Genomic DNA, 13,540 nt, shown 5'->3' on the forward strand with positions numbered 1-13,540 from the left:
ACTGGTTAAACTTGAGAGTAGCTGAGATCTGTCATGACAGAACATTACTCCTCAAGTTCAGCATTCGCTTCAATGATATTTGGCGCCACCTAGCGTCGTGAATAATGTCGAGACCCCGAATATAAGTCGACTCCCACTTTTTCAGTCTTATTTCAATGCAAAAACACCGTCTTATATTCAGGCCAATACGGTAATAAATGTAAATTTTAAAGTGTTGTTATTGTCACCTTAACTTATAGAGACTGCTGAACAGCGGTGGGAGGAGATGGCGGGTTCATGCGGATACAGTGATTTGTTTTATTAATAATAATAATATTTTATTTCTAGAGAGCTTTTCATGCCATGCCAAGATGCTTCACAAGAAAGATGAAAACATAATAGCTCAACAACAAAACAAGAGGTCAAGATAGAACAGAGCTAAGGATCATGGTGGGTAAGAAAGAGTAAATAGGTGTGTTTTGAGTCTGGATTTCAAAAGTGGGAGGGTAGATATATTGCGAAGATCGGGGGGTAGCGAGTTCCAGAGCTGGGGGGCACAGTGACTAAAAGCTCTAGAACCGAAGGTGGTGAGACGGACACGGGGGACCGAAAGGTGGAGGATAGAGGAAGAGCGAAGTGAATGGGGAGCGATGGTTAATACAGAGGAGAGTGCATAGGTAGGCAGGAGCCAGGCCATTGAGTGCTTTGAAGGTAATGACAAGGATCTTCTAGTTGATTTCTTGTTTAACTGGGAGCCAGTGAAGTTGACGGAAGGTGGGGGTGATGAGGTGTGTGGTGGGGGTCCGAGTGATGAAGATGATGAAACAGCACTACTCAAGACTTTGAAGGACCAGGTGGAAGCCCGGATTGGGAACTTATTCCCTGCGAGCACGGTCCGGTCCGGGGAAGGGTGGAGAAAAGTGGATACCATCGGGCACCAACTGGCGGAACTGTCGCAACTGACCGCGGATGTTGGTAAGGACTTGAGGGAACTGAGGTCCAGCCTTCACCTTGATGAGTTATTTAAGGCTTCGGAGGACTGGGTGGAAGCCTGGATTGGGAACTTATTCTGTGCATGGACGGTTCAGTCCGGTGAAGGCTGGAGAAGGGTGGATGCCATCGACACCAGCTGGCAGAACTGTCGCATCTGACCGCGAAGGTTGGCAAGGACTTAAGGGAACTGAGGTCCAGCCTTCGCCTTGATAAGTGTGACTGACTGAGGACCAACTGCATTTTTTAGGACATACTAAATTCTTGATTTGGCTTAATTTTGGCTTAACAACCTTTTTTTCCCTTCCCTTCCCGACACGTACTCCTCCTTTCTCCCAGGAGAGCTGCACAGATGGCCCCATCTGTCGACCGTGATCTCTCCTCACAAGGCCGGTCTATATGCACGTACAAGTAAAGATAAACATGCGCACAAACACACACTCACACAAACTCCTCCCTCCATACAGTGCACTTCTGTCTCCTTCTCCTACCAGTGCCATGACCGGGTAGTCTTCCCTTCTTGTCGTAACAAAAAATTCCTGCACGTGACTGTGGGTCGTGTCATATCCCTGCTACTGTATGTTGTATGATATATGTTGTGTACATTGTAACTTGCTCCGTGATTTCTGAAGAAAAGAGAGACGTTGGCGGTGCGGAATGATCTGCGGTGGCCTGATGCTCACTCATCGAACGCAATTTTGTCATCTGTCTTGTACTGTGTGTCAATGACTATTAAAGCTATTTGTATCTGTAAAATGGAACCGAGGGGGAGAATGTAAATGATGAAGAGGAGCTTCCCCAGGACAGAACCCTGGGGAACACCAGCGGAGAGAGGGATTTGGATTTGTGGGTGCTGAATTTGACAGATTGTGTGCAGTCAGACAGGTAGGAAGTGAACCAAGAATGGGGTCGTGGGTGATACCAAAGGAGGAGTGCCGGTTGAGAAGGATTGTGTGAGAAATAGTGTTGAAGGCAGGAGTGAGATCAAGAAGAACAAGGATTGATAATAAACCAGAGCCAGAAGCTATGACGAGGTCGTTTGTAATTTTAAGTAAGGCTATTTCAGTGGTATGGAGGGGGCGGAAACTGCATTGAAACTGCTCGTAAATGTTATTGGAAATTAAGTGGTTATGGAGTTGGGATGCAACGTTTTTTATCAAGAAACAGTGTTCTTAATCTTACTTCAAAAAAATACTTCATTACAGTAACAAATTACTTCTCCCAAAAAGTAATTTGAGTTTGTAACTGAGTTACCTGAATGTAAGAGTAATTAGTTACTTGGCAAAGTAACTGGTGTTACCTTTTATATTCCCCCCAAAAAACATAGTAACCTTTGCTATCTTTGGAAGTCATTTAATGTTGTGAATCAACTGTTAAAGTTGTTAAAATTGCTCCCGTTATTGCATTACTATCTACTTTCGAAATGTGAAAGTTTTACAACTGTTTCATTATTTAAAGATCAATTCAACTCAAGATTTTGCTGATTTGGGAGTATTTTAGATAAAAAGTTACTTAGGTTTGCTAGGAAGGTTCCCTACAACAGAGCCCTCCTGAGAAGTCTACTGCTTTAAGATGGCGGCTGTTTACTAATGCCAGTGAGTCGATCATTTCGCATCTAGTTCTCTATACATGTGCTTACTCCGCCTTGTCTGTCATTTCGCTTCTAGTTATATACGTATAATATATACCTTATCATCATTTAGGTGTATTTTGTAGGCTATCGGCTACAGTCAGATATTATTAGAGCTACCTAGCATCGCGTTTGCAGCGGCTTCACAACTCCCTTCCCTCCTCACTACTCCCGCTCTGCTCTCTCGTCTCTGTGATTCCATGTCTCTCACAGACTCTTCTCGCGTCATTCAACCAACATAGTAATGCATATTAACGCACGCCTTTGCATCCTCAGTAACGGTAGTGGCGTTGCCAAGATGAGAAAAGTAATTAATTAGATTACTGACTACTGAAAAAATAACGCTGTTAGTAAGATATGACATGGAAGCGCATGTGTGTCAACTCTCCTTAATGAGTAGCCTGCCTCGCCGATACACTCCACTCATCTCCAAGGATTTGCTTTATGACCCTAAAAGGTCTAACTAAAGCTTACTTGGTTCCTGGGTCAGCAACAAGTACATCATCCTGCAGAAGGTTGATTGCCGACTGAGTCTGTCCTTTCCAGAGAAGGTTTGTTGCCCTGAGTCTCCTGGGCAGGCCTAGTGTTAAACATGAACACAATTTATATGCTTGAAGGACACGTACCAAACCATGTCTGCCGCTTCCCATCAATAAGTTGCCCTTCTGCACTTGTTATTCTTGCACCGATCAATTCTTCCATTGGATGCAGTCATTAAATAGCTACGATTCTTATCACGCACTTAGCCATGGGAGAACACAAGCTGCTGTATTGTTCTCAGGGGTATCAAATTTGCCAGTCTTGTTATTGCTTAAGGCAGGGATGTCAAACTCATTTTCGTCACGGGTCTCATTGTAGTTAAGGTAGAAGGGCCACACCACACTCTTATTACATCAACACAATAGGTTGATTCCTGGTTTTTGAAATCAAAAGCAAATAAAAGTTTTGTTCAAACATCATTCTATTAATTCCAAAGTAGGAATTGGTGAAAAAAAAATCTGCACGGTTTTAAAAGTCACAACAATCGGCAAAGATGAATTTGACGTACATGGTTTGGTTAATTGGGTCACTCGACATGATTTGGCGTGTTGGATTTGTCTCCTGTGCCACGAGTTTGACACCTATGCTTTAAGGAATCTATAGATCATAAAGAAATATATTATTGCCCAACTTGTCATGACACAACGTTGAAAATATCATCAAACTTTGATGCCAAACTCTGCCTCTTAGGCTAGGTTCATACTGCAGGTTTTAATGCAGGAATCTGATTTTTTCGTGTTTTTCCGACTTGAGTGAGGCATTAACTTGACGGTTTGCACGGGACAAGTCGCATAGAAGTGGACCATTTCAAATCCGATCTGGGTCACTTTCGTATGTGGTTTAAATCCGATCTGGGCCACATTTTTCCAGAATGTTGCGGCGGTCTGAACTGTCACATCTCCCGAATCGGAATTCATGCAGCAATTACGTCATCAAAAAGCAACAGAGACAGGGCGCTACGGTAGCAGTGCAGCTGTGCATTATTAGCGCCTACCTTACATTGAACACGGGTTTTGAGGAAGGGTCGGGCTTGACAACAGTCATATAAAAATGGGTTGAGGATAAGCCTGAGAATGATCGGTTTTCTCTCAGCTCTATATACCGTAATTTCCCGAATATAACGCGCACTTTTGTTTCCAAAATTTACTTGTAAAATCATGGGTGCGCATTATTCACGGGTACAGGGACGGAGACAGAAAAAAATTACTCATGACTCATGTTCCATTGTAAGCATGGACCAGCACAATATTACCTAATCTGAACAACAGTGATATAATAATCAAGTTTCATGTGGTAAATAATTGTTTTCATGATATTTTTCACATCTAATAAAATTAAAATGTTTTTTTGTACTATTCGTTTATTATTTACCCGTACATTTTTCTAACCTTTGCGTTGGAACATGCTGGCACATGGCGATGTTGTCTTGAAGAGAAAGTATACGGCGATCCGTTTCGTATAAATGTTGACCATGTGGCGAGCTAGGATAGGAGTCTGAGGAAGAGTGTCGAACCACTGAGCCAAGCCGCGTTGTTTTATTTACATTGAAACTCACAAAGTAACAACGTACGTCTTGCATGCAAATCGCGGGACATTTGTTTACTTCCCTTACTGTTCTCTTAACTAAACTCTTCCCCCCGGGAACTACACAACTAGCCAAAATTAGTTCCACTGGTGAATTCTGTTAAAACCCGCTACAACTCCTTACTTTGTGAAAGATATTATCGTAAACTGTGAGCAAATTTACCACAGAAAATTAATATTCTATTAAAAAACAAAAAATTGACAAAAGGATTAAAAAATTCGGCAACCGCTTACTTTATTAAAGTTCGAGACACGAAACTCATATTTATTGGTGCTAAAATTAGGGTGTGCTTTATACACGGGTACAAGAATTTTCCCTAGATTTCACAGGTAAAGTTGGGGTGCGCGTTGTACACGGGTGCGCCTTATATTCGGGAAATTACGGTAAGCAATATTTCAACATTGTTTACACTTCTGAGAGTCGGGGAAAACTGCCCGTATATGTGTGTGACATGCACGGACAGTGCGTGCATGCTATCGATCCATATAAACTTTGAATATCAGCCTAAACGGGGATTATTCATGTCTGTTATTTATGTCCTCTTTTTGGAAATCAAAATATGATCGCCCTGGAATGACGGATGACAGCCAGCATGTGTAGTCCTTTTTTATGATGCTTCTGCGCATGCGGGTCTTCTTGCTCAGCGCGTGTCGGACTGCGAATTAGTGCGCATGCGCACTAGAATGGGCTCAATGAACAAAGGCAGTCTGAACGGGCAAGCCCAAAAAAACATGACAAAAAATCCGATTTGAGCATTAAGACCTGCGGTATGAACCTAGCCTTAGATATCTTCTTCCAACTGCGCAAATTCCTTAGTTCAGAGTTCAACGTATTAGTCTCAAAATTTTCCCAAAAGGGCTGTTTCAAACCAAAATGTCCAACGGGGTCTTTCCAAGTATTGTTTGCGTGTCTAATGATAGATACAATTACAATTTTTTTTGGGTCTTATGATAGATACATTTACAATTTTTTTTGTCAATTGGTGAAGGTTTTGCAAGGCCATAATTTGAGCAAAACTGATTCAACTGAACAACTATATTCCATTGATATATCCATAAACCTAACAGTGGTACGTTACTTTTTGGACTTTAAGTAAATAAATGAATAATAAAACTTTGCTTTTACTACTTACTTACTAGTACTAGTAAGTACTTAGTAGTACTAGTACTAGTATTAGTACTTAGGTACTTTTAGGTCACAGGCCCAACCAAATAATCAAAAAAAAAAATCACTTGTACGCAGTCTGGAAAATACGTTACTTATGTGAAATGACCTGTGAGAAAAAAAAATATGGTCTCGTGTGGGCGTACTGAATGTGGGCAACCCCTTGTGGGTTCATCCTGACCTGCCGTTCCTCTCTTTTTTGCATCTTTACTAAACCATTACACATCATTGAGCATAAATATTAAAAGTACCAGAGAGCTGACTGGCCATCCGACGCAGTGTCACCGAGGAGGAACGTATTGGCACTTCCCCGCTGTCCAGAAAGATCAGACCGTCCGTCACGTATTTTAGTTCCGAGTCACGCATCCTCCCCATAGGGTTCTTGATGGTGAAGTTGTCCACATACTTCTCCAGTGGGTCATCTAGAGAGCTGATTTTGCCTTCCTCCCACAGTCGGTACAGCATTAGCGTTGGGAAGATTTTGGACAGGCTGGCGATTCTGGAAAAAAAAAATTACAATTCCACTTGGAGATGTTTTTGTTTGGTCAGGTACTGTGTTGTGTTGTCTACTGTGTGATGCTATGATTATGCACTGATGTCCTGCACAACCAAAAATCCTAACTGAATAATGAAGTTTTTTGAAGTTGAAGATGTACAGATAACATTTTGTTTTGCATGGGAGTCACCTGAATTTGAGGATGTGCCATTACCAAATCCTGATCCGATAACTCAGAAATGTAATGAAATACAGTGATCCCTCACAACTTCGCTTCAAACTTTGCGCTCTCAGTCCATCATCGCTGATTTTTTTTCAATTAAAATTGTCTAGTCTCACTTTCACTCCCTCACTCTCCCTGCTCTTTGTTCCTCAGGCCCCCGGCACTGCACTGGAGTTGCTCATATTAAAGTTAACGATGTTGACAGATGTTTGTGTTTGATCTTGCCAGAGTCACCAACTTCAGAAGCGCCACATGCGTCAATCATCGTCTAACTTGTTAAACAGTTGTTGTGGCAACTCATTGTGTGTAAGTGAGAGGATTTGAGTAGATTCACTCAATGAAGTGTTGCTAGTGCTGCCTTGGAACAGACAGGCTCTGTGTGCATTTGCGCGGGCGGCGGAATAAGGAAGCGTGCGCTGGAATGAATGTGTGTATGTTGCAATGTTCGAGGCAGCCGGATGTGTTGTGTTCGCGGCAATAAACGCCACATGTTAAAAGTGATCCTGAGCAGTTTGTAATTACCAAATGTCAGTCCAAGAGCCACAGCCAACGGAGGTAACAGAAGCATTTAATTAAGTCAAGTATTTTTCTACTACAGTACATTATTCTTTAAAAATAAATGGGACAGTAGCATGTTTAAAAGTTATCATAATTGTTACATTTGAAGTGCTTAAAAACCATTTATTGGGGACTGTTTCACAATTTCCCTTGTTTTTCTTTTTTTTTTTATCTTTCTTTTTTTCCCCTTAGAACCTAGCCCTGCTGGATTGTCTAACTCAATATCAAGACAGACAGCGATGTGTCACCAGCTTTTCATGACTGGCTGGTTGCCAATGACAGCAGCTGTGTCTACACAGCTACACACTTAAGGTCGGTTCAGAATCGCTAAAGGACCATACAATGCAATCAGAAGCCCTTTCATTCTAATTTTTGCTCTTAAATTTCTACTGTGACTGCATATACTGGTAATTAATGAATCCATGTTGAAGAGAATGCCAGCGGTTTCCCTTTGATCACAGAAATGAAAGTACAGTGGTTCTGTCACGTGGGGGTGCACACACGGCTGGACTCTAATGCAAGAGACGACGGGAGAGATGCAGGTTTAAATGATGGTTTTATTTTACTGGCATGTAACAAAGGCCAGCTTCAGAGTCCAAAAAGAAATCATAAGTAACAACAAAAGAGCTTCTGTAATTTATACTTGGGGCAAAAAACATGACAAGAACAAACTTAACTGAAGATGGTGTTTTAGCTTCCTGCATCTTCTTTCACAAGAATGACGCACTGGCACAAGAGAGGAACAAGAGGGGAATATAAGGACTACGTCTAATGACGTGCAGGTTTGGGCACTCAGCTGATTAAGGGGAAGGTAAGACAAGATTGAAGGTGAACACAGACTAACAAAAGGAACCTACCAAAATAAAATAGGATGTGGACAACAAGTCAACACCGCTGACGGTGGCGCGTAACAGATACCTTGACATACGATTGCATCAACATACGATCCTTTCTACAGCTGACGTAATATTTGACTCGTCATTTATCTAGACATACTGTATGACGACATGCTCGAAATACGATTTATGACAGCGTCGCAATTTCATTGCTTTCCCACAAGACGGATTTTCTTGTGAGAGAAATGAATATGGGTCCCAAGAAGGTTAGTGCAAATGGTGAAAAAAGGTGCTGCTTACCTTTGAAATTAAGAAGGAAATGAAAGAAAAATATGAGCGTGGTGTGCGCGGCAGTGAACTGGCTTGACAATACGGCCGGAATATGTCCACGATCTCCACGGTCCTCCCTTGACCTTTGTTCGCCGGTCTTTAAGTTCAGGTGACAATTATAGCAATTATTATAATAATTATGTATTTATTTATTATTATTATTATTATTTTTTAAACCTGTCCTGTTTAGCCGTTTGACACGGAGAATGGAAGTGTAAGTGCCCGGTTTTAATGTTTCACATTAAGAGTATGATATACTCCCATTGTGATCATTCAACATACCTCATTTCTTATGACAAAGAAGCGAACAGGAAGGGCTTATGGGGGCGCAGACCATCCCTCCTCCCGCAGCCCAGCAAAAGAGCCATTTTTTAAAAAGGTTTAACGTTAATTATATTATTTATTGACAAATGTAAATGTTTTTTGTTTAAGAGACCCAAAGCTACTAAAAGGATTCTAAAACCCAAAATGGAACATATGTTATAAGTCCGCGGTCATTTTGTGTGAACTTCAGTGATCTTGCTAAGACAAACTCAATCTAGAAAATTTGTTCAAATGAGCCCCACTTGGATTATGAACCATGTATCCAAATAGGACTACATTGTGAAGTTTTTAGCCTATAGAAATTATTATGTATTGAAGATGGAATCAAAGCTTCATGAATATTTTGATGATTTATTCCGGAAAAGGAGGTGCCAGAACCTATTAATGGCTGCTTGCAGCTTTAATTTGTGTTCCGTGAGCTCAAACAGTGAATAATTCATTTGGCCTCACCAGAATGCATCATTTTGTATGCTGTCATAATCATAAATACACATATTTTGTAATTAAACAGCTCATTATCTCAGTCATCAAAAATGCAAATGTGTAAAAAACAAACAAACAGAGTTTTAACGCAATTGAGGTACCTGTAGATGGTGTACTCATTAGGAGGTCCTGAGAATGCATCCGAGCTGTTTCTTTTGCCGAAATTGCCGGTCCATAAAACGGTGTCGTTCAGGATGACAATGGCGGAAAGAGCCGGGAGGCTAATAGGATTGATGCTCTGGCGGAGAAGAACGTCCACCTGCAGGGACAACAGTCAACACAATTAGGAATGGAAGGAAAAAGAAATCAACTTCAGTGCATGTTGTTATGATAAAATAATGCCAGAAGACGCAACTGGCAAACTCTCTCATGACATATGTTAACACTAGGGCTGTCAAACAATTAAAATTTTTAATCGAGTTAATTACAGCTTGAAAATTAATTAATCGTAATTAATCGCAATTAATCGCAATTCAAACCATCTATAAAATATGCCATATTTTTCTGTAAATTATATATATATTCTGTAGAATAATTTGTTGGAGTGGAAAGATAAGACACAAGATAGATATAGGCCTATACATTTAACATACGGTACATAAGGACTGTAGTGGGCATTTCACTCTACTGTCATTTAAATCTGTCTGTGCTGTCCTCACTCCGAAGCGTCTACTTTTTCCAAAGCTAGACAGCTAGTGAACGACACCTTAATAATCAGACTTCTTTCTTTTTCATCTGATTTATTTATAAAATGGCCTCAAACCATTGTCCTCTTTAGACCGTAGTGAAACTACACAAAAAAAGTACACAAGCATTGCATTAGCAACAACGTTAGCTTAGCACGCTATACAGGCTCACTAAACATAAACAAAAAGCGTCTCATACAAAAAAATATAACATTTCGCTTACTAACATAATATGTACATTCTTTACAACAACCATACTTACGGACAAATGTTGTCCAAGGATCATATAAGCACAACATTACAACGTAGGCGTCAGCCCGAGACGTTGTGCAGCCATATCAAACTGGCAAGAAAGCAATAAACCATGTCGCAAAGCGACCACAAGAGTTCGCTGTTAGACAGCACAAAAAACTTTGCTGTAAAATTTACCAAAAGGCAGAAAACTGTCTGAGCGGGACATGTGCGTTAATTGCGTCAAATATTTTAACGTGATTAATTAAAACAATTAATTACCGCGCGTTAACGCGATAATTTTGACAGCCCTAGTTAACACATCTGCCATGTCAACCAATGGCTTATGAAACCATGTCTACCACGTCATCAACTTCCGCATAGTCTTCAGGGTCTCACTTGGCCAGCTTGGCAGGGTAAGTGGAAGGAAATAACAAACAGATGTTCAAGTGTAAAGATGCAAGCTGCATCATTTTTCACAAGGTTGGATGAGAAATTTAAGCGGCTGTGTGTTTTCAGCACTGGGCTGGTTAATCAGCAGATTTGTAGCTCATATAGAACTATTTTTCCTCTCCATTTTTTCTTGCTTTTTCTTGGCTTTTCCCGACTTGTATTTCTCTGTAGGTCCTTTATAACTTTCTATAACTTATCAACACCTTCCTAAAATGATCATAAGTCCTTTTTTTAAAGATTTTTCAGGAAACAAACAAACAAACCAAAAAAATAAACAATTTGTTAAAAAAAAAAAGTAAAAAGTTAGCCAATTATTAGAACACATATATTGGGGGGATGGGGGGGTTGGTATTGCTGCACTGTCATGTAAAAAAGACCTAATTGGCTATTTATCTCAAATTTCATCACATTTTGATGTAGATTCTTCTTCCTGCCTTCGATGGGGGCAGACATGTTTCATCCCTGCTCCTGCTCTTTCTGCTATCTGCTATCTTTTGTCAGTCTAGTCTGTCAGTTTTTTTTTTTTTTTTTTTTTACTTTTTTCCTCTGTGGACCAGCTATTGTCGGACTCTCAAATCGAAACATGGATTTGATTAGTTGGTCCCTCAGGACTGTTGAGAGGATTTTTCGAAAAGACACGGCGCCCCAGGAGAGCCGTCCTGCCGGGTTGGGACCTTTCCTGTATGTGACCTGTGCGTCGTGTCATATGCCTGCTATGTTGTATGATATATGTTGTGTGCACTGTAACTTGCTTGGTACTTGCTCTGTAATTTCTGAAGAAGAGAGAGAAGTTGGCAGCGCAGTTCATCTGCAGCGGCCCGATGATCACTCATCGAACGTAATTTCGTTGTCATGTCTTGTGTGTCAATGACTATTAAAGCACTTTGGACTCTGTACTCTCTGTAGACATTAAAGAAAGGATAATATTGCATATTAACTAAACCTCAGACAAAAATAAACCAATTTTAACTCAATGGCATAAGTGCATGTGATCATTGGTATTAATAATAATAATGATACATTTTATTTCGAAGCCCCTTTAAAAACCCTCAAGGACACTATAAGAGATAAATAAATAAATTAATAAATAAAAAAATGAAAAAGAAAACAGAAAATTAAGAGGTCAGAGACTAAACAGCACTGAGAATCACGGTAGGTAAGAGGGATTATATTAATGATATAACGAGGATTATAACGATTTCTGATACTTTAATTCAAATGGGCTAAAATAGTAACTGCAACAATAAAATGTCTTCCCCCAAGTTGGGCAGCCACTTTCTGGAAATACTGGCCTTTATTTACAGCAGAAAACACAGACAAGACTGAAAAAGCAGTTTCTGCTCTTGCACCTCTCTTTAAAAGAAACAGCTGTATTTTAAGACAAAACAACTGTTGTGTTTGATAGAACAATATGTCTATATGCTGCCATAGCAGATTCACTATTTTTAATTTGTCCGTTTTCACCTGAAAACCCCCGTTTACGGACATCGCTTCTGTTTCAACCCAGCCATAAAACGAAGGCAATTTATTATATTTATCATTCAAAATGTCTGTCGTTTTTAGCCTACAATCATTAATTGATGTCTCATATTTCACAAAAAAAAAAAAAAGACTTGAAAAAATATTCACTCACATATTTTAAACTTTTAAACAAATTATGTCACAATGAAAAAAATCGCGTCCGTAAAAAAGTCACGGATATCTACCTCATAACTATCGCTTAATTGTATTTTTTTTTCTTACTGTCGCATTTTCTCCGATATTTGAGATGATAAATAATTGATCCAAACACAGAAAAATTGGAAAAAAAAATGTTTAAAGGGTAAATATATGAAAAAGAAAATCTCGAGCACTCCTTGATGTCTGCGATTTCTGCATCGCGACCCTTGTTATATGACCATGTTTCACCCATACAATTCAACTCTGGCCATTCACAGCTGTGTCCTGACACTCAGTGATACATGCTACATTAAGTTTTTGGATCGAAACAAGATAAGTACGCGATAATATCTCGTTAAAGTCATGGCGTCTGTAATTCTGCTCTCGCGTGCTCTCATCTCCAGATAGGGTTTTGCTGTTTATAAAACTTTTTTTTTTTTTTTAAAAGGTCCTCCTGTTCAAAAATTTTCTTCCCCCAGAAAATTGACGTTTTAAGCTTTCCAATGATGTATCACACATGCATATCGCACAATTTTGAAAGTTGGCCAAATTGGGGGTCTCAGAGCGGAACTTTAAGTCACCTGAGTGTTTTCCGCCTTACGTTTTCTCCCATAGTAGATATCAGAAAACAAATTAATTCTGTTTTTCCAATTCATTAAACAAGACATTCCACTGGGCTGGACATGATAAAGGTATTGTCTGTCCCCTTAAAAGTGCACTTGATTTTAATTTTTTAAAATAATTTTTCATAACATTGGACGCCATTTTGCCAAGTTTGCGTGACAATTTGCATTGGAATTGTCCAGGATGTCATTTTCTAAGCCATTTTAGGTGGTCCTTTTCTGCCTTCTGTGGAAAAATTTCTCATTAATGAGCAGCTGACTTGAACTAATTTTTATACTCCTTCCTCTTATTGGCCGTTGGTGGAGATTGTGTGTCGGTCGGAAGCTTGTGGGCGTTGGCAATACATGTGGTGACTTACACATCACAGACACGCAGACTACAATCTTGTGAAAAATGACACCATGCTTTGCTATTAACAGTAATACAAAAATAAATTATTGAATCACTTTACACTACAATGGTGGTCAACGGCGATCTGTGCATGCGTGTGCGCAGAGAGGTGTATTTCAGTCAGGAAGCAACCTTTCCCCTAAGACTTTCTGGTTGTAAAATCCTGAAAGTCCCCCTATCACGTCAGGGGGTAATCTATTGAATTTGATTGTACTTCACTGAATCACACCCCGTGGTCATTTTATTTTATAAATAACACATTTCAACCATGGGCACACTTCCATTTCTTATGCATGAAACAGTTCAAGATTTTGGAAACTGAAAAGAGTGGCTTATTATTAATCACAATTGCCAAAAGT

General features: G+C 39.9%; 1 protein-coding gene across 9 annotated transcripts in view; it reads right to left on the reverse strand.

The window, feature by feature from the left end:
• lactbl1b (lactamase, beta-like 1b) overlaps positions 1-13,540 on the reverse strand; it is a 99,446-nt gene that overhangs the window by 6,076 nt on the left and 79,830 nt on the right. For all 9 annotated transcript variants that reach the window (XM_057845796.1, XM_057845791.1, XM_057845794.1 and 6 more), the window contains 3 exons: positions 9,240-9,397; positions 6,140-6,387; positions 3,074-3,179 (listed from right to left, as the gene is read on the reverse strand). In XM_057845796.1, coding sequence (XP_057701779.1) covers positions 3,074-3,179; positions 6,140-6,387; positions 9,240-9,397 — 512 coding nt within the window. The remainder of the gene's footprint in view (positions 1-3,073; positions 3,180-6,139; positions 6,388-9,239; positions 9,398-13,540) is intronic.

Source organism: Corythoichthys intestinalis, chromosome 9 (genome assembly GCF_030265065.1).
Source record: "Corythoichthys intestinalis isolate RoL2023-P3 chromosome 9, ASM3026506v1, whole genome shotgun sequence".
In the NCBI taxonomy this organism is placed as follows: domain Eukaryota; kingdom Metazoa; phylum Chordata; class Actinopteri; order Syngnathiformes; family Syngnathidae; genus Corythoichthys; species Corythoichthys intestinalis.